General features: G+C 52.6%; 1 protein-coding gene across 1 annotated transcript in view; it reads right to left on the minus strand.

Moving 5' to 3' along the window:
- Positions 1-27,363, minus strand: part of CNTFR (ciliary neurotrophic factor receptor) — an 85,831-nt gene that overhangs the window by 52,256 nt on the left and 6,212 nt on the right. The window contains exon 2 of the mRNA XM_009889724.1: positions 7,069-7,299. Coding sequence (XP_009888026.1) covers positions 7,069-7,299 — 231 coding nt within the window. The remainder of the gene's footprint in view (positions 1-7,068; positions 7,300-27,363) is intronic.

Genomic DNA, 27,363 nt, shown 5'->3' on the forward strand with positions numbered 1-27,363 from the left:
CGCCTGCTGCCTGCAAACGTGTTTGTTTTTCTAGTCCGGCTTCTAATTCGATTAGGGCTAATTGCATTTGGGATCGTGGTGGGGTTTTTAGGTGGGTTTTTTTGGGGGTTTTTTTTTTGGCCTTCTCCTTAAAAAGCAGGGATGGCAATTTGCATATCGTTACCCAGTATGCCTTTCCAGCTCCCAGCTGGGCCAAGACCTGAAATCTGGGCACAGGCAGCAAAGTTCATCCGTTGAGTTTTCCCAGCCGTGAACAAACAGCTCAGCACGGAAAGGCGGCGATTGGGGAGCATGCGTGCCTTGTGACACAAAGCTCAATTTCAATAAATGAGGCGCTCTCGCAACCTGGTTGACCCTGTCTGCAGTGGTCCCTTCCCACGGCTTTCAGGAACCAGGTGGTGATGCTTGGCCATGAAGCCCCACCAGAGCCACTGCACCGACCCAGCCCTCGGTGCCTGCGGGCACGTGGGGAAAAAATCAACCACATCCACAGCAGTAAACCCAACAGCTTTGGGGTGCATCTCCCGATGCGGGAATGTCAGCGGCCACATGCTTAAATTTAATAGCTCCATCCCTGCCATAGGTTTGGTCCAGGTTAATGTAGTCCTGCCCAAAGCATTGCCTGGGCACAGCCCTGGGGCTGACCTTGCACGGGGCCGTCCCTGAGGGGCAGCAGGACATTTGGAGGGCAAGAGGGATGAATCGCAGGGGCGGGCGCTGCTCTCTGCCAGCTGGCCCTGATGCCAGAGAACGGTCGCAGTCGTGTTTAACTTGCTGCTCTCGAAATAGCCTCAGTTTACACGGCTGCGGGAAGGGATTGGATAAGTTCATAGGGGAAAAATCCATCAAAAGGGCTTTTAAAAAAAAACACACAAGCCCTGCGTCACAGATCGCTGGACACGAGCAGGGAAATATCTGCACGCGCTGACCCCGAGCCCGTGCTTCTCCATCAGCATCTGTGCCAGTGGCAGGAGCACTGGCCCCACCAGTGGCACCCTCCCCTCAGGCAGAGACATCCTTGCTGCCGGAGCCAGCCGAACCTGCTTTCTGAAGATGGCGCGTTGGCAGTGCCCTACCGCAGATTTTCCCACCAAACCAACATACAGATGCAGCCGGGCAGACACGGATCCCTGGCACTGCCTTCCTCCGCTGTTTAGCTCATGCCCATCATGGGATGCTCACGCCCGCCCTGGGGCTCCATCCCTCTCCTGAGGAGCCAGAGGTGCGTGTCTTACATGGAGAGGTTGCTACCTTCTTTGTTTCTTCTTTATTTTGGATGGGTGAAAAAGACAAAAAGTTACAAAAACAACAACAAAAAAAAAAGATGCTAACTGCAGTCCAACCCTCCGGTTGCAGCTGGAGCCCAGCTGGGAGGAAAGGGACTTCTAAGGCAGAGAAAAGGGAGGCTCTGATTATTTATTAGTGGCCGATGTTTGATCGCTTGCTAATCAGGCCAGAGAACACACTTGGGCTCTCCCGGCCTTCCCGCTCACATGTGGTTCCTGTTGCTTTGCCCCTTCCCCCCCTCCCTCCCTCTGGTTTTGCTTTGTTTGTTTTTCTGTTAATTTGGTTGTTTTTCCATGTCGTTTTCCGTCAAACCGCATGTTTTTTCCCCTTTCTCTCGCCAGCCGCTGCAGTGACAGACTCGGAGGAAGGAGGCCAGCCCGGAGCCGCTTGCCCTCTGCCAGTCCCGTTCCCACCATCGCCTGGGAGGCAGCGATACCCACGGGGCAGGGCTGGGGCTGGCACTGGGCTACAAGCCCCCACACCACCACCGCGACGCAGAGGGCAACTCCACTGCTTGCATCCTGACCTGCATCCCTGCTGCTGGAGGGGATTTTGCTCTATTTTCTCTCCCACAGAGACCCCATCCCTGCCTGCATCCCAGCCCACTCGGCAGCAGCACAGCCAGCAGCGCTGGGGCATCCCCAAAGCCAGGCAGAGGGGTGAAAGAAGAGGTCCAACCAGGCAGAGCCGCCAGGCTAGGATGGAGATAAGCAGGTGAGAAAGGGATGGAGGGATGGGAGCCGGAGGATGGGTGCCCGCCCTGGCTGCTTCCCTCCCTCCCTTCTTCGCACACAAGGCCTCCCCGCTCTCATGTGCACTCTCCAGCTTCTGGCAGCCTTTCCGCCGCGCGTTTCCACTCCTCTCTGGCCCATTAGCAGTATTTTTATAACATTCTGTAATGCACAGAGCCGTGTGCCAAACCTCAAGAGCACATTATTTCCCAACGTCTTTGTTATATCCATCCCCAGGCCCTCCGCCCGTGCGTTTCCAAACACAGAGCTGCAGCTCCCCGGGGCAGCCGGGAGCTCAGCACCGTGCTCCTGGTACCCAGAGCCTTCCCTTCCCGCCTGCCCAATCCCAGTCCTCAGCCCTGGGCTCAGTCCAGGGATGTCTGGAATGCAAATAGCCCCATCCCCATCGCCTGCTGCTTCTGGCCACGCTCAGGCATCTGCCGTTCTCCAGGCTGCAGGGCAGGTGACCCATTGGAGATAAACCCGGAGCATCCTGGTTGCTCTCCTGTGCTTCACCTCATGCTAGGCTGCCTGAAAATAAAGGTGTCAAAGCGATGTGTTGCTGCTCAGAATCCCCTGGAAGAGGGTGCCCTGGAGAAGTACCCACCTTCCTCTGGGCTGCTTTGTACTTCGGATGCCTCAAAGCCCTGAGATGTGCAATCTGGGACACCTAGGGATAAGCAAACCTGTGGTCCCTTCCTCCTCTCTGAGATGGGCTCTGTATCCTTCCGTTACTCCATCCATAGATGCACACTGTCCCCACCGTATGTGCACTGGTGTCTCCATCTCTGCAGGGTATGAGACAGCCTGGCTACCCCCATTCTCTGTGGGGTGCTGCTGGGCTGCTGGCCACCAGTTGAGCTACCCATGTCCTCCCACCCACCTGCTGAAGGACACTGATGAGACACCTTCCTGCATTTTGTGCCTTTTGCACCATTACGTAGATCCTGGCCCCTCCAACATGAAATCCCCACCATCAGTAATCCCTGGGTCCTTCCACAGGCACTGGCACATCCCACTGGAGTTCACTGGTCCTTGTGGGCCAGAGACATTATGGGAAACACCACTGAGAGCGGTCCAAAGGCTGATACCGAAGCTCCCTCATCCATCCCAGCAGCTCCCCTTTCAGCACAATCTGATCCCCTTTAGCCATTTCCTAAGCCGCGTTCCAACTCTTGTACTAATCCACATTTTCTCTGGTTTAACTCATAATTTCCCATGTGGCATCATAGCAAATACTTCACTGAAGTCAAGACAGATTATATCGACCACATTTCTGGGCTTAGAAAATCAGTTCCCTTATCAAAAAGAGTTATCAGGTTAATCTGGTGCGATATATCCCTGGCAAGCCCCCCTTCTATTTTTCTCTCGTTTTCCATTTGTCTCCATGTCTTTAATTGCTCCCTCTTCCAAGCACACCCCGCGGCCCCGCTGTGCTCTGGGGTCAGGCTGTCTGACCGGGATTTTTCCTTCTCTCAAGCACAGGAGACACATTGCCTCTCCCCACAGCACTGGGTACTGCCAATGACCTCTCAGCCGCTAATGAGCATTGCTAATGAACAGGAGATGTCCTTACCTGGAGATGAGGTGCTCCCCAAGCCTTCAGTGAATTGTTTTCTTTGAAGGTGCCTACAAGGTGGAGGATCATCTCCAGGTTTTATCCTCACTCGTCTTCCCCAGCCTGCGCTGCCCTCGCTCTCAGCATCACCGCTCAGACCCGTTGGGGTTCATTCAGAACCGGGCTCTGCAGAGATCACCTTTGATCTCCCGTGAAACCTGGCTGCATAGCCAGCTCTGCTCTTCTCTCCTCGTTTGCTCTGTATTTATATGGCTAACCCCCCTTTTCATTTCCTCTGCAAGGTCTCGCTCAGCTTGACTCCTGGCAGGTCTCCCTTTATCCCTGCGTTCGCTGACCCCCACGACAGAGCTTGCTTTGCTAACTGACATCCTTTCTCGGTCCTCGTCGCTTCCCCGCTCCCTCCCCACATCCTTCCTGCAGCGTTGTCTGCTCAGGAGTGCCCCTGCCTCGCTGGGGGGGCACGCTCCAGGTACTGTCATTGATTTAATGAGATCCCCAGCACTTCTCCGTACACGGCCCCCAGCCCCTCACTCCCGGTGCTGTCATCTTTCTTACTGTCCCAGTAAGAGGGAAAAGCAAAGGCACAGGCCTGTTTTCATTTAACTTCCTGTGCAATTGAAATGAAACGAGTCCAAGATCCCTCAAATCCCAAGTTTAGGCTCCCAGTGCGCTCAGCTGCAGCAGGGATGCTACCACAGAGCCATGCTGCAAACCTCCCATGAGCCGCCCATCTCCACCTCCACCTCCACGTCCATCCTCATTCCCATCTTTGCCTCTATCCCCATCCCCATCCCTATCCCCGTCCCTGTCCCCATCTCCATCCCCATCCCTGTCTCCATCCCCATCCCTGTCTCCATCCCCATCCCTGTCTCCATCCCCATCCCCACTGCTCCGCAGCAGCCCACACACCTCCAGGGAATCAATCATGCCCCACAGAAGCAGGAAAGCTGGGGGGGTGTCGGGGGGCATGCAGGAAGGGCAGGCAGGAATGGCAGGGGTGGGAAAAGAAACCTTGCAGACAACGTGAAATTAAAATCCAGGCAATTAAATTAATTACCACTAAAAGCATCTCACCTGATTAGTTCCTTGCATACTTAATTGCATTAACAACACCAGGCATTCACTTATTTATTTGTCACCCTCTCTCCTGGGGATGGTGGCCCTGCAGTGTCCGACCAGGTTCCTCAGCTGCCCGATGCTTAGGGGGGCTGTAAGCTGCCAGCAAACGGGAACACGTGGTAATAGGAAACAGCAGGATTTGGGCTCTAATGCTGAGCAATTCCCATGGGTCCCTGAGCGGATTGACAGGGATTACTATTAGCGAGGTGCTTAGCAGACGGAAGAGGCATTGCGAAGTCACGGGGATGCCACAGCTACAGAGGAGGCGGTGTGAGGCTGCAGCCCCCTCACCATTCCCCTCGTTTCCTCCAGACCTGGGCTGCAGCCCTCCTCGCACTGGCACAGCCTGGGACCTCTCCCCAGCTGGGATCTGGTGAGCACGTGCCCAAAGCAGAGGAGCTGCTCAGCCTCCTCCTGCTGCCGCCTGCTCTGCACCCAGCTTCTGCTTTCCCTGCCTCCCAACCACCTGTGAACACCTCCTCACTCCGACCGCACGGCTGAGAGGCCCCTGACTCGTCAGCCACTGCCTTTTTGTCTGCCATGCTCCCAGCCCCGACCCCTACTCGCTGCCCTATTGCTAACCGCTGCCCTCCTCGCCTGCTTCTCACAGTGCCTTTCAGCTTCTTCCAGCATCTCTTCCCCTTGGCGCACGCACCAGCATCCCTCCCAGCGGACCCTGAAACCGTGAGTTGGACACCATGCAGCATCCCTGAAACTTGTCTGACCTACAGGTGCAGAGAGCCCCTCCTGTGTGATTTGCAGGGCTTATGCAGGCCATGGCTGGTCCTCCTGCAACCCTCTGACCCTGGATCACGGTTGAGGATGGAAACACCGCACTGGTTCTGATTCAAGGTGCTGAATCACAGAATCACAGAATGGTCAGGGTTGGAAGGGACCTCTGGAGATCACCCAGTCCAACCCCCCTGACAGAGCAGGGTCACCTACAGCAGGTTGCACGGGACAGCATCCAGGGAGGTTCTGAATGCCTGTAGTGTGGGAAGGTGAGACACGGAGCAGAGAAAGGCTCTGCCACGTCCCCAAACCTGTACGGCCACATGATGCATCCCCAGTTGCCGGGGCTCCCAGCTGGTGCCTCACAGCATCCTCCGCAGCAGTCACCAGCCCACAACCAGCCACGCTGTCTGGTGCTCCCAGACACCCACCACTGCCGGCTACAGACGACATACTGCAAAACACACAGTTGCTATCAGCTGTACCAACACAGCAGCCCACCAAACACACAGCTGCTATCAGCTCTCAGCATTGTGTGAAATATAGCACAACTCTTATCTCCTGCACTGAGACCTGTAAATCAGCGCATCTCGCGCCTACGATATACAAAATCCTGGGAAACGTGCAGCTGTCCTCCAACACGCGTGTACGCAGGGGCTCCAGCAGACACACAGCGACTGCCACCACCTTTTGGATGCTCCTCTGAAACAACTATGTTGCAGTAACCTCAGCCAGGACTTCTCCTTCCCATCTGCAATACCCTCTGACAGCTCCGCCCCAGCAACTTCCGCCTGCACAGATGGTGGTTGTTGCACCAGGCTGGATGGAGAGGCAACATCCCTTCCCAAATTATTCATGGAGCATCACTTACTCTACTGACTTTGATGCAAAGTTTGGGGCAGGAGGGGCTGATTCCCGTATCCTGCTGCTGGGATTAGCACACTGTGGGGAGCTCGTATGGTGTGGTGCAGCACACAACCACACATATGGACAGTACAGGGGCTGGCGTGGCAGGAGGGGGCTGTGAGGGGTCAATACCGGAGCAGAGAGTATGGCTCTGCCCCCCGCAATGTCACACGCCGGGGTACTTACTTCCCACCCTCAGGCAGGTCTGGTATTTGAGGTGCCAGGAGGAGCCCTCGTAGCAGGAGTACTGGCCACTCTGCGTCAGGTCGACGTTCTTCAGGATCAGGTAGGACCCATTCAGGTGGGACTCATCGATGTCGGTGCCATTGGCCGTCCAGGTCACAGCTGCATCCCAGTCCATGGAGCCACACTTCATGGTGACATCCGCGCCTACCCGCTCGTATTGGATGTGGGTTTCTGTGGGGAGGAAGAGGAGAAAACCAGGTGAGCTCGGAGCCCCGTGGGCAGTGCTGCCTTGGAAACAGCATCTTACCATCACTTGTATAGGAAGGACTGGGGCATGGACTGACACTGTGATGGTGGCCAGGGAAGCCTGGCTCTGTTCTCAAGTTCTCCCGCTGGAACTGATAATGATTTATTTTAATCTTAGACCAGAGAGGATCAACTGGCATGGACTGGCTGATTGGGACTCCTGGACCACGGAGCAGAGAGTATGGCTCTGCCCCCCGCAATGTCACACGCCGGGGTACTTACTTCCCACCCTCAGGCAGGTCTGGTATTTGAGGTGCCAGGAGGAGCCCTCGTAGCAGGAGTACTGGCCACTCTGCGTCAGGTCGACGTTCTTCAGGATCAGGTAGGACCCATTCAGGTGGGACTCATCGATGTCGGTGCCATTGGCCGTCCAGGTCACAGCTGCATCCCAGTCCATGGAGCCACACTTCATGGTGACATCCGCGCCTACCCGCTCGTATTGGATGTGGGTTTCTGTGGGGAGGAAGAGGAGAAAACCAGGTGAGCTCGGAGCCCCGTGGGCAGTGCTGCCTTGGAAACAGCATCTTACCATCACTTGTATAGGAAGGACTGGGGCATGGACTGACACTGTGATGGTGGCCAGGGAAGCCTGGCTCTGTTCTCAAGTTCTCCCGCTGGAACTGATAATGATTTATTTTAATCTTAGACCAGAGAGGATCAACTGGCATGGACTGGCTGATTGGGACTCCTGGACCACCTCCATACCTCCATCTCACAGGATGCCTTCCTCTGATATTTACCTTGGAGAAGACGTGTCAGGGATGCATGTATGGTTCACCAGCCAAATGCCCCACAGCACAGCCAGCAAGTCATTGCTGCTCCTGTACCTACGTGTCTTGTTGCAGGATGCACACCAAATGCACACATCGGAAATTCCCAGCAGAGAGGTGACAAAGCCTCAGGACTCGTCACCAGCAAACTCAAGGTATTTACTAGTGGAGGTGGGAAGCAGGCAGCTGCCCTTGCGATTCCCTGCCTAGGAAATTGGGTGGGAGGACTGCAACCCAACGGCGCCGTGCTTTGGAAAGGGGCAGCTGCTCAGTGCGCGCTATGGTATTCGTCTCCCTGCCCGGCTTTTCTTCTCTCTCTACAATAACACGATGCCTTGCTGAGCTGTTTGATTCAGCGTGTTGCTAGTGGGGCAACACAGCTCATTGGGCACCAGCTGCCTAATTGAATTTTCTCAGGTTTCTGGACAGGAGCTCGAGCTGACATTCATTAATGATCCTTAACAATTGAATCTCTCCCGTCTTGCTACACTGGCTGTGCTGAGCTGCGTGTGGCAAGGATAAAACCCTGTGTGTGTGTATATGTGCATGACACAGGGTGAAGCAGGACAGGGGGATGAGTAGAGGATGAGGTTTCTTCAAGGCTTCATCAAGCTTTTGTGCACAGACAAGGACTGTTTGGTTCTCAAAATACTCCTGGGTTTCAAAAACACATTTGACAAGATGCCTCCCAAGGAAACCAAGCAGCCCTGACACAGGAGGAAAGTCCCTGCAAGGATTTATAGCAGCTAAAGGTCAGGAGACCAAAGGTGAGAACAAGTGGTCAGACGTGGCAGTAGAAGACGTCACCGGTGAGGTTCGACAGAGATCAGAGCTGGATCAGAGCTGCCCAACACCCTCGTAACTCATGGGGAAAAGGGGGTCGAGGCAGCGAGAGGAGAGGGCGTGCTACTGAGGCTGCCAGGACAGCCGAATTACAGCTGGGTGGAAAAGCACTGCAGAAGGACATCACGGCACAGACTCACCAGGTGGTAACACCATGTCATGAAACGCAGAGGGATGCACACAGGGAAAATCAAGCCTTGCTTTCCCCACCACTCACAGCTCCAAATGAGCTGCAGCCTCCGTGGAAACATATCTTGGAGTTATTGTGCTCACTTCCCCGAAACCATCAGCTCAGTGGCAACCAAAACCGCAAACCCAACGGTAGGAATTATTCAGAAAGGGATCTAGAAGAAAATGGAAAGCACTGTACCCTAAAACCCACGCACAGATCTATCCCCGTGACATTAGAGTACAGTTCAGCTGAAAACAGGGTAAAGAGAGAAAATGGGGAAGAGCAAAGGCTGGAAACAGCCCCCACCTAAGGATGGCTTAACAGACTTGATCCCTTCATACGTAAAAGGAGACAACCGAGTGGAGACGTGATAGACACCTAAGCAATGATGAGTGACATGGAGAGGATGAATAGAGAAGGACCGCTTGCTCCGTCTCCTAATAAAATAATTAAGGGGCAGCAAATGAAAACAAGAAAAAGAAAGTGCTTTTTCACACAAAGTGTGATTAAATTACAGAAACCCATGTCCATCAAATGCTATGGATGTCAACATTTTGGGGAAAATAGTGATTAAATGAATCCATAGAAGAAGACACCACCCAGGGCAGTAAAACACTGAGCTGCCTGGTGACCCCAAGGAAGCTGCAGGCAGCTGATGGTGGGGAGGGACGGGAGAAGCACCCTCCAGGCTTGTCCTGCTCTTTTCCCCCTCTCTAGACATCAGCCCCTGGGTCCTGTTGACAGGTGGGACCACATGGGCATGATCCAGCCATTCCTTGTGTGAAAGCCCACAGCCTGAGCCCATCTGCAAAGGAGAGAGCCCCAGGGTGAAGCTGACCCTGTGGGAGACTCTGGCAGGTCTGAGTCCTGCAGATGGTGTGTCAGGACACCTACTTCAGATAGGGAAGCAGCAGCTTTAGGGATGCTATCCCTGCTGGGAAGGGGGTGCTAAGAACAGACGAGGAAAGACTGGGTTGCTGTGAGTAAGGTGCTGGTGAGATGCCTCAGAATCATCTTAGACATTAGCCAAGGTGAGGACCTTTGAGAGACTGCGTGGATCACACAAGACTGTTTCAAGTGTCTTAAAAAAGCTTAGAGCACATACCACCAGGCAGACAAAGGGGAGAACATCCAAGCTGAGGTGTCTGTGTGAGGAAGCGTAGCTGGAATGGGCCCAGATAAACAGGCAGATAGACAGAAGCATAGAAGACGGATGGGTGGATGGAAGAATGAATGCATGTGATCACAGACAGATGGACAGCTGGCTGGAGGGGCACAGATGGGATGGAGGGAAGTGTATGAAGATGAACGGGTGGATGCCCATGCTACTGGATGGATGGATGGATGGGCATATATGGGGATGCAGAGATGTGTAAGAGGATGGAGGGATAAGAATATAAGCAGGTGGGTCAGTGCAGGGAGGGATGGAAGGACCAGCGAACAGCAGTGGGGTTGGGTGGATAGTTGATGGTTTGAATGGCTGTGGAGATGGATGGATGGATGGATGATGGATGGACAGATGACTAAGCAGACAGGTGGAGGGATAGTTATAGACAGCAGAGCTAAAGTAAGAGTCCCAGCACCTTACTCAAGTTCTCCTCTAATTTCTTCTATTGCATAAAGTAAAGACATTTTCTCTTCCCCTTTCCTGCTGGGTCACAAAAGGCCGTTGACTCTCCTGGCCTTACACGTTGGGATCTGCTTGGCAGAGACATTGGAGACACTGCATCACCCACTAACGTTGCATGGAGAAAGGCTCATTGCAGCGATGGGTCCACAGACCTGCCTGCCTTGCCTGACTCCTGCCTGCCCAGTGCCTGGCCCCCAGGAAGGCTTGAGAGCAGGGGAAAACTTTGGGGTGCCCAGTTCTTCTTCTAAGGACTGTGGCTGAGATCTTGTCTGTAGGTGGTGGCAGCAGGACTAAGATGGGAGGGGGAAAAGGCACCTTGAATTATTTCCTATTTGTCCTTAAACACAGTGCAAACATGCTGGCACTCATCCAGAAGGACTGAGGGAGCCATTCCTGGAAGACGGGTCTTTGAAACCAATGCTCCTTTCCAAGGCAGTGATTTAAGACCCCTGACGAAGAAGAAACACAAAGCACAGCTTCAGAGGAGGCGTTTCTCCCAGCCAGGTTTGCTGAGGCTGTTACTGGAGCTCAGCCAGGTCCCCACGTCCCTCCTGCCCCGTGCCAGCCGTAGGAGTCCCACCCAACCACACTGCCATGAGAATGCATGGCAGCCCCACTGGCAGGCGTCACCTCCCTTTGGGAAGGGGTGCCATGGGGACAGTGTTGTCCCTCCCCCACTCCAAGCTGGAGCAACCCTGTCTTGTGCTACAGACACCAGTTCTGCTTTAGGATGGGGACGGGCAAGGGTGACCAGAGCTTTTACTGGGAGCCTCCACTTCCCACAGGCCAGGTATGGGCAGGACACCCCTGGCCCCAGCCCACCCAGAGCCTCACAGGTCCCTCAAGGAAGGAGGGGAGGGTGGTTTGTTCCCTCTCCTGGTCATCACATCACTGGTAACACATGGAATCGAATGCTGAGATGGTGCCTGTGCTGCAGGGCCAGCACTCCTGGATGGATACTGATGGGTGGCACAGGCAAAACAAGGGCCAACAGCCAGGGGCTGCAGCTCAGGAGGTTCGAGGTGGACATGGCTGAAAATTTAGTCTCCAGAAGGGTGGTGCAGCCCTGGGATAGGTACCCACAGAGAGGGGGTATCTCCATCCTTGGAGGCTGTCAGGTCTCTTTCGACAAAGCCATGGCCTACTGTTGAGGATAGTCCTCTTCTGAGTGGGACACTGGTCTAGATACCTTCAAAGGTCCTTTCCCACCAACATTACTGTGATCATTGGCTAGAGTTGATCCTGAGAAAAGCTGTCCTGCCCCTACACCACTCTGCTTCTCCAAAGTATGCTGTTTTTTGGGTCAGGCGACAGGATGAGGGTGAAGCACACATGATGGAGCGGCTATGTTTGCTGCAGCACAGCATGCAAGACAGGTACAGCAGGGCTTATGACATAAAGTCCCAGAGCTGGAGAGGAACTGTGGTGGTGCATAATGAGGGCAGAAATTAGAGTGTTACCCACAGCCCTGGAAAGATGCAGCAGAGGGATGATGGGAGGTGGCTGTGGGACAGCCACACATAGGTCCCAGTGGTGGACCTGGGGTAGCACCGTGAAACAAGCTGTGAGCTGCTTTGCTGCCCTCCTAGTGATGACAAGTGACAATTTGACCGGTGTGATCTGTGCAACTGCAATGCAAGGGGGACCAAGGGGGACAGCAGTCTAGCAGAGATACATGGAGGGAAGATGAGACAAAGCAGCTGAGATGCAGGACCTACAGGAACATATTTGATGCTTCCCAAACCCACCCTGCTCAGCTGGAGCTCCTCAACAGAATCATCCTCATTTTCCTTCTTCATGAATCTTGACCTGCACTGAAACTGCAAGGGCAACAACACAGGGAAATCCTGCAAACCCGAGGGCTGCCCTGGCATGGACAGTGCTGGGAAGGAGCAAAACTCCTCTTGGGACACCCCACCTGCACTGGCCGCTCTCCCTGTTCCCACCGAGGCTCCCACCCTGCCAGCCTGGGGAGCTACCAGGGCAAGCGTGCCGCTGGGCACTGCCCTATAGCAGCACGCAGGGGTCTGTGCCCAGACGCCCCGAGGGGTCTTCTGAGCAGCCAGCAGAGGAAGTGGAGAAGATGGTTTGCATTCCTGGCGCTGGTGCTCACCACAGCCCCTCAATGGGGCTCTTTGTGCCAGCGCAGGTCCCGAGCCAACCTCCAGCACGCACACACAGGGGGCCAAAACCGCCCTCGCCGTCACAGCGATTTGCAGGCAGACGGGGCCAACTGTTTCCCCAGAGCCCTCTGCCCAAATGCAGCACGGGTTACGGCTGGCATAAAGAGAGAGAGAGAGCAAAAGGAAGGCACCGAAGCATTTTTGGGGACAGACACAAGCACTCTTCTCTGCAGGAGGCACAGCCTCTGGCTCCCCCCCTCTTTTGCAGATGGGGAAACTGAGGCAGTGAGAAAGGACATGTCCCCACGGCAGGAGGTGGAGCACTTCTACAGCGGGACGGAGCGTGCCTTCAGACAGCAGGACCTTCACATCACCCCCGTTAGCCTTCGTACCTCCCTTGCTAAGCAACTGGCCACAAATAATCATCTCAGTGGCTCATTAGCTCTCTGTGTACGTATTCGTAAATTATACATTTAATGTTTACACAGTGCCGGGGCTATGCTGAGAGCTTTCCAAGCAGATAAATCGGCGAGGTCTTGCACCCTGCAACTTCCCACGGCAAATGAGATGAATAAGACCACAGGAGACGAGCGGGGAGCTCCAGAGGGTGGGGAAGGTGAGGGGAAAGAGCCCGGCCAGCGTGGGGAGGAGGAGAGCACTGATCCCCACCTTGGCTGGCCACCACTGCAAGCGCCTCTGCTCAGCTGTGTCCCAGGCTGCCCTGCCTCCTTGCAGAGATGTCTCATGTGCCGCTGCTTTTGGGGGGGATGGTTTGGCCATTTCCCCTCATCCTTCCTGCATGGAGGGGGATGCTCCTGGCCATTGGCTCTGGGTCTCACAGAGTGGTGGCACAACCCTGTGACTTGCCTCCTGTGCCTGCACCCATGCTGGCTGGCACGAGCATCACCGACCATGCCCAAGGGATGCTGGTGGCTCTTGCTCCCATCTGCAGTTTCACAGCCCTGAGGTTTGCCCTTCTTGAGGTGAAACAGCCTCTGGCACTGGAGAAGGTTTCCTGACACCAGCTTCCCGAAGCACACCCTATCCTTGATCACCTCACATCTGTTTCCTCCCGTGCCACTTGGTCTTTGCACGGCTTCTGTTGCCAGCAGAAACCTTCCCTTCAAGGAGAAGGAATTTCATGTTTAAAGAGGCAGTTCCCCCAGGAATGATTTAAAACGAGATACATCTTTGTAAGGAAACAGGCATAATTAAGTGTCATCAATGTAGCCAAAGATATGGACCGTTCCAAGTTAATTTTGTCCATTAATGAAGAATTGCAGCAAGCAGAGCCTGTGTTTGTCTGCTCTACTTTGGTAAATCCCTGGAGTCAGCAGCTTTCCTCTCTTGACAAGAAAAAATAATTAGCAAGAAACTTTAATTAAGAGATAACAGATGGGTGCTAAAGGACTTGTACTCAATCACTCCACGATAGCCTGGGAGCAGACCTCGATTTACTTCAGGGGTGTTGCAAAGGAGGCACTTCCCCCTCCGACATGCTCGGCTCAGGGCAAGCTCCAGGGCAAGGGAGTCTCTTCTCTCAGCCTGGATGTGACCACAAAACATTCTCCCGTGGGGGTCGGCAAAGCCCTGCTGCCCCTGAAGAAGCTCTCCTCCAGCTTTGCTGCAGCTTTACCTGCCACCACTGCTCTGCAGCTGAGCGCACCTCCCTCTGCAGCTACATCCCAAACCCAGCTGGGGATGTCCCTCATAGGGTGAGAAGGTCCTTTGTGGCCCTTCTAGCCTCTCAGCTGGATGAGGCTGATGCTTATTCCATGAAACTTAATGCAATATCTGCTAGGGCTTTCTGGGGATGAAGGAAAACTTTTGCAATCAAGTATGTCATTGTCACAAATGATAGTCCTTGTCACAGGCTCCCTCCTGGACCTGGTGGTCCAGCAGTGAGGAGGTGTGATGCCTGCTCCTCTACCAGCTTGTCATGCTGTCCCTGGGACTGAACTCCAGGTGACACGGTCAGGATGGCGACACTTGCATGGCTCGTGTGTGGGAGCCGACAAGGCTATGCAGTGGCAGGGCAAAAGCACCCTCCTGGGGAGAAAAGGCAGCACTAAACCCAGTGGGAAACCACAGAACAGAGACCCACCGCTGGAAGCAGAAGCAACACAAGCTCACAGCAGAAGCGAGGGCCAAGTCCTTGCTGCAGCACTGGCTCAGCCCCAAGGGATGCAGCAGCTCCCCGTGCCTTGTGGTCTGTGGTCCCACGCTGAGCCCTGGCTGACAGACGTGGTAGCAGGATGGGGGAAGCTGCCTTAGCAGACAAGTAACTTCAGGGCCATTTTTTCTGCTTGTATCACATCACCAGACTAGCTGAACGGCTTTGGCCCCGTCTGAGTGGGATCTCACCAGGGCAGAGCATGACCTCCCTGTGCCAGAACAGGATGGCTGTCTCCATGTCTCATACTGGTCTTGGTGTGTTTTTGGCAGCCTCATGTTAGGACAGAGCCTGTCTTGCAGGTCTTCAGACCTGCCAAACCATAACAGCCTGGAGCATCACGCTGGCAGTGCTCCTTGCTGCAAGCCAGAAGGGCTCCTCATACCATCACACTCAGTTCTCATTGGGAGTAGCACAGGCTGTACAGCAGTGTGCTCCCCAAACACCAGTTTGTCCCCGGCTGCAACAAGCTGGAACAGCAACCAAGTCCATCCTGCCTTGGTAAGAGACTCTCTCCAGTCATGCATGGGTAGGTGAACTCAAAGAAGCTGTCCTTTTCCATGGCTTCAGGGTAGGACTGAGCTCTGCCATAGGGTACTAATGCTGGGGTGTAGCCATCTGCTATGGTTGCATACCTCTAGCACTGATTGTCTTGTGTTGCCATAGGCAGGATCAAGAGAAGATGCACCTCTGCTGCTACTTCTGCTTTTCTGTCTCAGCTCTGGGCTGAGAGAGCTGGATGCTGTTGGGCTGGTGATTTTTTTTTTTTTTTTTTTTTTTTTTTCTTCAGCAGACTTTGCTCTTGCATCGCAGCAGAGGACCTGAGCTCATGTGTTGATCTGGTTTCTAGCAGGAGGTCTTGGTAAGACCTGCACTTGGATGTCCTAGCTCTTCTGGTCCAAAAATGTCTGTGTCCTGGGACTTCAAGTACTCTCCTTGCTGGGACAGGCTGAGCTATGACACCATTTTCATCCTAAGGCAACAGGAAGGATGGATGGGACTTTGCCCACTTGGCTTCCTTGCAAAGTCAACTTGAGATGACCTTTTCTGAGGAAGAGCAGTTGCCCCGTGAAGCAGCAACTCCTCCAACTCCCCTGCATCAACATCACATCTGCCCTGGCACATAGGGTGGTATGATATGGAGAGGAAGGTGTTGGAGGACCAGAGGGAGACGAATGGCACTAATGAGAACCAGCACACAGCACAGAAGTCCCACCAATATCCTCCAAGCCAGGATCACTTGAGCCTTCGCCCTTTGCTGCCAGGTGACTGGTGTTAGCACCGCGGATGAATTAAAGGCTTGTTTTCTGGTCTTGCTTTTTCATGCAGACAGGATAAATTGCTGTAGGCCACAAAAGAGTGCTTAGATCAGGCTTTTCAACACTGTTTAAGGGGAAATCAATACGATTCAGAATTAGGTGCCCAAATTACAGCCGTAAACACAAGAAAAGCTCATTGTGGTCCAGCAACAGTGCAAAGACGCCTGTATTTACTGAGCTTTGGGAGGTGAGGGGGGGGAAGCGCTGGATAGAGATGTCGGGGTACCTCGCACCCCACTGACTGCAACCTGCCTTTTAAACCCGGTGCACAGCGTACACTTCCCCATCGCTGTTTGCCGGTGCCCACGCGCCCGCCCTCAAATAACAGCCTTCCTCCGCGCGAACCCACCGGGGGTGACCGCTATTTGTTCACATAACAACCCAGCTCCCGCTTCACCCCACTCAAGGCTGCGGATTAGCATCAGGCATTTGTGCAATATTTTTTTTTATTAGCACAGAATTATGGAAGTCAGAGGCGTAAAAGACCTGTTGGGTCCCACTCAGTCCATCCTCCTTCTGCCAAGACAGTATTGGTCCCTGCAGCATATTTACTATTTCTCCGGTCTAATTTTACATACTGTACAATCTGTGCAGTGCCAAGTTACGATCCCTGTGTGAGAAGCAGAGCTCTCAATTTCCAGGCTCTTGGGTGTGTAAAATCACAACCGCGATGTTAAATTAACTTTTTTTTCCCTTGCATTTAATCATTTAATAGCTCTAAAATTCAGCCCCTCAGGCTCTTTCTGTCTGTCTGTTGGCTTGGGTTTTGCCTGCTGTAGGCCAGTGGCTTGTCGCTTACAGATGTAACACTCACACCCCTGGGTGGATCGGCAGCAGCTGGGTTTGAAGCTGGGACCGCTGCAACTAAACACATGAACTTCTGCAGCCCGAGGACGGAAAACCTCCTCCGCTTTCTTAACCACAGGTACAGGAGGTTCATCCTCCTCCGTATGACCCAGCCCCAGCAAGGAGGAGGTACAGGGTGCGCTGCACGTGGGGCCAGGACTCAAAGGCAGCACCCAGGCTAGATTTAGAAATCACAGCAGGGGTGCAACCTGCAGCACGGAGGCAAGGGGGGACAGGGCAGCACCGACGTCCTGTGCCCAGGAACTCCCAACAGAAACACCAATACTTTTTCCTCCATCCCTACATCCACCAGAGGTTAGACCTCAGGACTTGTTTCTTCCCAAGACAGGGATTTCCTCCCCCTGCACCAACACCAAGACTCTTCTTTATGCATGTGGCTACAGGACAACAGAGGAACCGAGCTGCTGCCAGCGCAGCAGTGACCAGAGGGAGGGAAGAGTGGATTCTGATGAAATGGGAAGCATTTTCCCAAGTAATTTTTTTTTTTTTTTTTTTTTTACTCAGTCACCATCACTCAGTTCTCCAAGTAACACTTGCACTTCTGGAGCCTGGTGATGATTTCAAAGCAATATTAATCACAAGGCAACGATCTACTCTCCCCATCAGGGGCTGTACTAACAATTATGCCAAGGCCTCAGGATTTGCCTCGGTAATAACGAGATATTACATTCGCATTTCATGCCTTTCATTCCGAAGGATCCTCAAGCAAAGCCAAACCTAGAAATGACCACCGGCACGTGCTGAGCCATGGCACTGCTGTGGAGCTGCAGCCCAACAGTCACACAGAGCATCCGCTGGGCACAAGCGCCTCTGGGGTGAAAGATGGCAACATATCAGACCCATGGCAAAAAAAAAAGAGTGTGACTTCCACCAGAGACATCAAGATAAATCCCGGAGTGTAGCTAAAGGAGCACTGCAGACCAGGACAGGACCCCAGGACAGAGCATCTGGATTTCAGGCAGAACATGGAAGCAGGCTCCAGCTGAGGGCTGAATGAGTCTAGGTCTCTGGTTATGGGCCGGGAAGTGTGTATCTGGACCATGAATGACATGACTGCAGGATGAGGGTCCACAGACGGTTTCTGAGCAACTCCCAGAACACATCTATGAGACAGCAGGAGACTGCAAGCACACGATGCTTTGGGGCATACAGAGAGAGGCTTTGCCTGCCTTCTCATGCAGATGTGCACATGTATCCCTGCAAAGCGCAAGTCAGAAGCTCATGGCTCACCTCTGAAAAGAAAGCATTAAGATGAGGATAGTGAGCTGGGAGCTTTCAGCTGCGTTTCCCATTCCCAGCAGCAGCACTGAATGCTTTCAGAGAAGGGTGCCTGCAACTCCTTGGAGGGTCATGAACTAAGCTAACTCCTGTCTGGTCCTGCTCCCTTGTTGCTGCCCTGAGCATCAGTGTCCAGCACCTCTTCCAAAACCTCTGAAGCAGATGCTCTTCATTAAGCAGCTGAGCATCTCCAAGCAGCCCCCACTGGATGGGTGGTGGCAGAGGCTCCTGGGTTCATCACACAGAGCCCAAAACAAAGCCGTAATTTCTATTTGATGCTGGCTGCCTCTCTGTTTCTGGAAACACCTCCTCCTCCGCAGAGCTTTTCCTGTTCTTGTACCCACTGCTATTCCCTCTCTGTACCGCTTTTAACACCATCCCTCTGAGTAATCTCTCAAAAGCAGAGCGCAGCGCTGCTTTCAGACTCTGTGAAATGGGAGCTCAGCCTGTCTTTGAGAGCATCTCCTAACTTCCAATTACTGATCTTGCTGTTTCAGAGAGCCCTCAAGTCGGTGGTTTGTTTTTGTTGGTTTTTTTTTTTTTTTTTTTCCTGTGTTGGGGATGATGAGCAAATGTTAGTTCAGGAGCAGACATTCATTCAGTATGATTTGAACTAATTGCCCATTATTTCCTAAATTTCAACACTTAAAAGATTTGAGTGTCTTATTGCAAAACAACAGCTAAAAGCCCAGTTATGTTCATTGACTGAAACACAAATAAACGTGCCCACCTCTCTGGAGAGCTCTTGGGTTTGAAGGACAAGAAGATTTTAGGGAAGTGTATTTTCTGAAAGTAAGATTATACAGAAGCTCACCATGTCTAGAGCTCCAGTTATCTGAAGGCACTCCTGAATTACAACTATTATTAGCACAAGAGATACTCAATTCTGGAATTTCTGTAAAATGTTTTGAATTCAGGTTCTGAAGCATTTAAAGGACTTGAGAAAAAATCTTTGGCTCCAAGTCAGCAAAGCACTTAGGCAAGCCCTTAACTTTCAGCATGTGTTTAAGTACCTTGCTGGCTTGGGGCTTTTAACCCCGGCAAAAAGAAAGCAAGAGGAAAGAAAAGCCAAAGAAAAAAGTTCTGCTGTGTGTGGAAATCTCCAGGCAAGCCGAAATAATATAGGAATCTCTTCTGGAAAGTAAGAAAACAAAAAATAATAGTGATTTGCTTTAAAATTGAACGCTAGAGGAAGCTTTCTGGAGCGGGGAGAAAGACTCCCAGAACAAATGGAGTATTTCAATGTAGCCTTATGCCAGCTTCACTCTCCTGCCTCTTCAGCATGCTGAAATTATTTATTGCTGAAAAAAAAAAACCCTCAAAACAACCCCTTCCCAATTCCAGACTAAGCACGATGAGAGAGAGAAAAATCTTGGCTTCAGCAGTGAAAAAAACATCTCTGAAATGAGTCGGCTGTGAGAGGCTGTCTCCATCAGGAGGGAGGAAGAGGAGAAGGGATGAGGGAGTGAATGGTAGTGAGGAGGAGGAGGAAATTGCCCACAGGCAGGAGCCTGCAAACAACCGCAGACACTGCCTGTGGGAGGGGAATACGAGAAAGTCCTTAAGGAGAGAAAATCAGTGCGAATCTATGCACGCACGCACGGAAAGCGGCTACAGGCAGCAAGCAGCTCTTCGGTGGGAGGAGATGCTCCGGCTCCTCCAGGGTCCCACACTCGCAGCCCCCCACCACTCTGGCACGGCCGGGGCAAGCTCAGCATGCCATGAAGTTGGAAATGGTGCTCTGGCCCCATTGGCAAAAGCTCAAACTTCCAAAAATTCTCCTTTAAAGAGAAAAAAACAAACAAACCCAAAAACAGTGCCCCACCACATTGTACAAAAGGCTTTGTGACCATTTTTCTGGGAGGAAGGGGTTGCCAATTTAAAGTGAAGAGCCTAGCCATTTCTGAAAAATACCAAAAAAGACATACTGCAGCCCTTCTCCTTGCCCTGCAACTTTTTTTTTTTTTTTCCCCTTGACAGAGAAATATGATTGTGTAAAACATTCAGATGTTGATGGGACTTCATTTTCCAACGGAAAATGGCTCCCCTGAGGATTTCCCCCGACAGCTCTGCTCAGGACAGACTGGCAGCACACGCTTCGCTTCCCAACAGAGATGCCCCTCCATGGGAAGCACAGGGTCCCAGTACAGGGGATGGAGGTGGCTCTTCCCCAGCGCTCGCACTGCCTGCAGCCCCCCGGGGATGGGCGCCCTGTCACCCACAGCTCTGCGCCGGCACCCAGCAACATGCAGCTCTTGTCTTAACGAGCTGACAACTCAAACAGATGAGACAAACGAGGAGAGCATCATTCTCCCCGTCTTACAGATGGAGCTGAAGTTCCCACAGCAGATTAAATGACTGGCCCAAGGGTGTGCAAGTTGTCAGCATCAGAGCTAGGCTCTGATATTCCTCCTCCCCTGTGGTCCTATGGCACCTGGTACATTGACACCAGGGGTTGGCTGGGCTCTCCTGAACCTGTTAAAATATAAACACCCAAAGCACAGAATTCATTTGAGCTGGTGTCTTTTTATCCATCTTGAACCCCTGTATGCCCCTTGGGATCCCAGCACTTGGACACTGCAGCGCTGGCGTGTGGGACTATGAGACAGCTGCTGCGGTGTACACTGGCGACTCCCCCTGAAGCAGCAAAGTAAAAAGCCTTCCATAAATAGCGGTTACACTGAAAAACTCCTCAGGGCTAAGCAAGTTAAGAAAAATGGCCCAAACTCACTGGAGGAAGGAAAACACAATTAAATCACCTAACAGCCCATATCCACTAATCCCTCGGGCTCCCAGGCTTGACTCGAATGTCTCTGCCTGCTGACACCCACTTCCCACCCCTCTTCCAGCCCTGGCACTGATTTTCCCAGCACCGTGCACATGCGTTGTGCGGGAGAGAAAGTCCATCAGCGCTCAGGGCTCCCAGCACGCAGTCAAGCCCGACCGGGACCCCCTGGCAATGGGGTGTGCAAGGAAAACCTTGGGAGCTGCTGGCCACAGCATGAATTACAGACACACTGTGTTTGCAAGAGGGTTCAATATTCACCAAGTTTGGAGACCCATTTGCAACATCATACAACACATTAAAAAAGCTGTGACATTCCGGCCTTCACTGTCAGTAGATCTCGCTATATAGTTTTCACTCTGGAGCTGTGATTCAGGGCAAAATGAAGAATGTAACAGGATTTAGTCTGCCTACCTAAATCCTGAAGTTTTCCTTCTGGGTTTACATCCCAAAGTCCTACTCATGGATCAATAGAAAGATGCCCATGGCCATCTCTCTGGCGCTGCCAGCAACAAAATTGCAGAAATGTGGAGAAATAAATGCATAAGGGATACGAAATCCCATGGACTCAACAGAACCAGTAGAAAAGACATGTTTAGACTGCAGTGAGATGGACAACTTCACGTGGAGGGATGGCTTACCAACAGAGAAAGGCTGACCAATGGGTGTCTTGCTCAGATAGGGTAGACACCTCCGTTCTCAAGTGACTGATCCAACCCTCTCCAAATTTCTTGAGGGACAAGGCACATCCCACCTCCTACAGAGCAATTCTTGGTTGCCATGGGGTTGCGAGGTTGCTGCTGTGTTTGGATGGGGGAGCTGAAAGCAAAGGGAGTGCATGGAGGTCCCACGCTTTGACAGCTGAACCTCCTGGTGGGCTGATGGACTCCGCAGTGACTCTGCTGCCATGCAGAAGACACGAGCAGCGCCTTTGCTAAGGCTAAGTCAAGCTCAGCCAATGTCAAGAACCAATAAAATAATACAAAAAACCCCCACCCAATCTTGCATAAATGTATAAACAAATGTTTCTTTTAAAATGACAGCTTCCAAAGTCCTATGTTACTCCTATTCCCCCAGGATTTTCCTTTCTGTCTCCCATGCTGCCATCGCAGCAGCTGTGTAACTTTTGAAGAGCACAGACGGGCAGTGTGAAAATGGCCGCAGTGATTATATTGCAACACTTCACTGCTTCCCTGAGCTGCAGCTCCCTCCTCCACTGTTGGAAGTGAAGTACGATCAATGCTAATTAATTAAGGGCCAGAACCTACCAACCATGGTCACACTGAGTTCAGCGCTGTTTCTTGAATATTCAGGGCTCACTCTGCATAAAAGCAAGGCTCAGTCTCCAGCAACTTGGGTTGAAAATAACAGGAACTCTCTTTGCAAGCCGGGAGGGACGGACAGACATGTCCATCTCAGGGCTGAGAGCTGGAGGAGTCGCCTGCGCGGGGGCAGACCGGTGCGCCGCAGCTGTAAATCAGCTAAGCACCATTGCCATGATGGGAAGGGCAGTAAGGCAGCTTGAAGGCATCCCTAAAGGCTCTCCGCCAACAGGAAGCACGGACCTGGCAGAAATATTACACCTGACCAAGGCCAAGAGAAGGATGCTTGCGATGGGTCCAGCAAGAGAGCACAAGCATCCTCCAAGAGCAAGGAGGAGCACTACCCTTTCTCTTAAAACCCAGAGGGCTGTGCTCTGCGATGCTGGGAGAGTGCAAGGAACAGGCTGGGTTTTACCGGGCAAAACTGGGGAGGCTCCTCAAGAGAAAAGCCCTGAAGATACCTGAGGAAGAGAAGAGTCCCAGTAAAGTGAATGGAATTCCAGCAGGAGCATCAGTGGGAACAGCTCACTAGCAAGTGAGCCTGTGGCCATTGTCATTGGCTACGGTTCCTCCCCGTGCCAAGGGGCTTGTGTGATGCTCTAAGAGCTGGGAAGAACCAGTGAGAACCCAAGCTCCTGAGCTGCCCTTCCCCTATGCCACAGAGCAGGGATCTTCACCCAAAAGGAAAAAAAAAAGACACAAGGACACAGGCCAATTTCCCCGTGCTTCCCACCACAAAGGTAAAACTAATTTTGAAGTCTGCTGAGCACAGGAACTTGGATGTGATCACCAGCCAGGCGCCTCATGGCATCACAGGTAATGCTACATCCCCTTCCAGGAGTCCTGCAGGGCACTCCTGAGCAATGTCCCTGGATTCTCATGCTTTGCTCCAAGCCTCTCCAGTTGTCTCAGCAGCTGGCACAGGTTGTGGCAGATCTCCAGGCTCCCAGTTATGGCCAGACATGGAGGTTTCCCATGGGAAATTGCAGAGAGGGGAGGAGTCAGACAGACATTAGCTTCTGGATTTAATACACTCTCACTCATGTGTGCCTCAGTTTCTCATTTGCACAGCGTGCTCTCCACTGGAGCAACCGCACCACAGTACAGGCAATCCGCAGACAGAGCAGAGTCCGACCTGCCAGGGCTTGCGGCTTGGCTGGAGTCAGGGGATCTCTGTGACTCATCCTACAAAGTCTCAAGTTCACATCTACGGCTGGAGACTCCCCTCTGGAGCAAGCGCTTGGGGCTTGGCTTACCACTTCCCCTGGAGAGGGTTTGCGCATAAACAATGCGAATGGTGAGCAGAGCTCTCCTGCTTGGTTCAAGATCTGCGCTTGGACAGATGCATGGCCGTGGGACTACCAGGACTGGCACCCCGCAGCGGATCCCGGCACGCTTGCCCTGCATGATGTAGGTTTGCACCAGCTGCTGCTGTTGTGAGGCTGCCTCCCTGCTGCTCACAACAGCACAGGACCCTGATCCCCTTCCGTAGCTCTCTTACCTCTGTGAGGGATGCTCAGCAACTTCCTCGGCTTCATTTCAGTTTGGATCCTGGAGGCAGCTGGTGCGGCCCCCTTCAAGCAGCACAGACCAGCAGAGGACAGAGGAGACCTCTCTCCAGAGAGCAGAACCACACTTTGGCATAGCAAAACGTCCACTCCCTGCCAGTCCTCTGCCAGCAGAGCTGTGTTACCCAGCAGCGCGACCAATGCCTGGACATCAGAAATACATGCACATACATGCACACATCACTACACCTTAGCAAATTCAGAAGGAATCAAGCAAGACACGCTACACGCTGCACTTCTGCTTTAGCTTGTGCATCCCAGTCAGCTCCTTGGTGCGATGGTGCCAGCTCTCTTCTGCCTACAAAGCACACAGGTCTTGGCCAGCAGAAGTCCTCCAGGCTTCCAGCCTTGCAGGTCAATGTTTTTCAGCATCGACTCTGCAGACCTCCGGCTGCTTTGTAGCACTTCAGAATAGATAACTAAGAAGAATCCAGCTGCTGCTGGGTGTCTTAAATCTACTAACAGGGATCTGTGCTGGGGGAAACGCTTCAGGCTTTGCAAGCCAAAAAAGCTTGGAAGGTCAAGCGTGCTGAAGCTGGGACGAAGGGCAGCACACGGCTCTGCCAGCTGTGCACACCCTATGGCAAGGCTTTGCCCCATCCAGGGGGATTTGGCACTAGGATATGGATGTGTTTTGCCCAGGGCTGTGGGACAGGGATGCACACTGCACACAGATACATGCAACTGTGCAAGGAATAGTTTTTAGCCCCTTCCCCTCGTCTCCTGAGCAGTGACAAAGGCTGTTTCATTCCCACGTTGAGTAACATGCACACAGCCCCTTCCCCAACACCATCCTCTCCAGTACAGCCCTCAGCAAACGCAGGCAGTACAATGAGGCTCCAGACTCCTCAGCTTCAATTAGGACCCGGTGGCAGCTAAGCCTAAATAACAATCTTTCCCCGCAAATACTACACCAAGAGATCAATGGTCCATATGCGGGACTAATACTGCTGTAACCCCTCCTGCCTCCATCACCTTCGATTGCTGTGCGGTTTCACTTCACTTCTCCACCTGATTGGCCTTCCTGGAGCACTCATTACGAGGTGACACGCATCGCTTTTCCCCTCTGTAACGAGCCTGCCACAGCCCCTGCTCAATCCTTCTTCTTTTCCTTTTCCTTTTAATATGCTACAATTATATTGGCTTCTCTGCGTGGATCCGCTCCATTTAGTGCTGCCCAAGACGGCTTATCCTGAAAGATGCTCTTTTCATTTGCAGGACAGACTACACATCTTGCAAGCTGTTCTCCTGTTTATTTTTTATGCTCCAGCATCTCCCACTCGAATTAGGAATCTGGGTATTAGGTACTTCCCTTTGCACAGAAGCACAGTGTCTGCCCAGAGAAATTAAACTCCTCAAAAGACTCTGATTACTAAGGTTTGTGCATGTTGTGTCCCAGCATCTGCGCTCCTGAGCATGCTTCATGGTTCCCTTGCTCTCTTCCCACCCTAGCAAAATTCTCTGCCTGGAAAGCAGAGACAGTAACATTTGGTTTCAGTGTCCTGCTGTGGCTGTGCTCCCATTACCCAGGGCTTTGCTTGGTCACAGACGTGTCACGGGTGGCCTGAAGACAGCAGCAAGTGACTCACTCTGTGTCCAACACTACTGATGGATGTGCAGGACCTGAACATCTCAGCCCCAGCCCTGCCTGCCCTTTTGGTCCCTGGGTCTGTCGCACACAGCCCTGCTGACATGTTCCAGGAATGATTTATAGCACCCTCTGCGAAGGTCGTGGGCTCCTGCAAGCCGTGCCCAGAGCTGCAGCACTTTGCTCTTTCAGCCTAACCAGAGACTGGCTTTGCAGTCCCAGAGCAGTCTACAGTCCAGGACTTCGCACACTGGAAACCCTTCAAAGGGGATAACTAATGAGGGGCACCTTCAGTCCAAGTTCAGCTGGACGTGTGTTCCTAAACAGGCTGGTGGGGACCAGGCTGCTTTGGAAATGTGAGGTGACTTGCTTGCTGGGATGGCCATGCGCCACTTCCAAGGCGAGACCTTTCCGAGCTTTTGGAGGCTAAGTGAAGCCAAACCCCTGAAGCACTAAAGGTTTCCACTCCAACTGTCACTGTTTTATGAAATCTTCCATTTCTGGAAGCTTTTGAGAATGTAAAAACAGGCATAAAAAAACAACAGGCATAACCTATGGACGAGGATTTCTTCCCCCCTCGCCAAAGGGAGCTCTGTGCTAGGACAGGACACAGCCCTTCTCCAGCAGTCAGAGCTCACGCAAAGAGCAAAGCCCACGGCTATCCCCCGTGTGCTGGGCTACGCTTCAGCTCCCTGGGTCTGAAAATCTGTGAAAACGAGATTTTGGCTTCACCAGCTTTTGGGGGCTCACAGCTGCTACTGCAATGCCTTGATTTACAGCTGTCAGCAGGGGAAGCAATGCTCCTGCTTCACGCAACAGGATGATACCACCCTGAGAAGATGACCTTTATCCAAATCCTTCTTCTCAGCTTCTCCCCATGATCTGGGCTTGTCCAGCAGTGGGTTCCAGCAAGGATTTGTAAGCAAGGAACCAGCTGGCTTATACAGATGTTCCAAAAGCCAAATGCTGCTCCCTGTTCCATGCTGTCCCCTCGGCACATCTTCACCAGGAGGTCCTGCCTCCTCCCCGTGGGTCATGGCAGCTTTGCCTCTGCCAGCAGTAACTCCTAGGGCTTCATCCTGAGCTGAATGCTCTCCATCCAAAGCTCCTCTGGGTGTCTGGGTGGACTACAAACCCCATTCCTCCTCCTTCATTGCTTGTCAATACATTTAATGAAGTCTAAGAGACTACTGAGACATGGTTTTCCTTGCCACTGGCAGAACTAATGAATCCTGGCAGACTGCGAGCCTCCCGGCAGTTTCTTCTTCTCACCACAGATGTGAACTATTTTCACCAGTTTTGGAGGATCACAGGCTTGTCCAAAACCTGTCAGATCGACACTCTTACCTTTAGTTAGCTTTTCTTTTTTTTTTTTTTTTTATCTTTTACAGCCTTGTGATCTGCTTCAATATACCAGACTGACAGAAGTGTTCACATTTTTGTTAGCATCTCAGATATTTCCTACTAGATTTCCTTCTGAGCTCTCCGATGGCTCATGTGGACCTGGGGACAGACCCCCGCTTTGCTCCAGAACCTCATTTCTGTTGGCTCCATTTCAAACAACTTCTTCCTTTCTCGTAAAGGGGTAAATTCGGTGCAAACGCCTCCAGACAGACTTGTATAGAAAAAGCAGGCAGCTTATTTGTGGTGCCCTTTGCATGTCTCCAAACTTCAGTAACTTGCAAAGAGCAAGTCTTCAAAGCCCTGCTCCCTCTCACCTAAGTGCCAATCCCTCTGTTTTTCTTCCTGCCCTTCTCCTCTCTCCCCCACCTGCACTTTAAAAGCATCTCTCCTCACGCATCCGACAGCACTTTGCACAACGGGACATCAATCTCGCGCTGACCCGTGGCTATTTTCCAAGCACAGACCCTAGGTGAGCACCACGAGCTCTCCGCTCCCTGTCTGGTGGGCACCACCTCAGCTGTGCTCCTGCAGCGCGCCCCAGCAAGACAGGCCACCCTGCCCCACGCACCCACCACTTTCTGCGGTGCAAAACTGACAGACACTGCACGGAAATCAATGCTTGTGATTTCCCAGTGCCCAGGCGGGAGGAACGAGCCCGGGATGTGCTCCCCGTGG

Source organism: Charadrius vociferus, unplaced genomic scaffold (genome assembly GCF_000708025.1).
Source record: "Charadrius vociferus isolate BGI_N301 unplaced genomic scaffold, ASM70802v2 scaffold37, whole genome shotgun sequence".
In the NCBI taxonomy this organism is placed as follows: Eukaryota; Metazoa; Chordata; class Aves; order Charadriiformes; family Charadriidae; genus Charadrius; species Charadrius vociferus.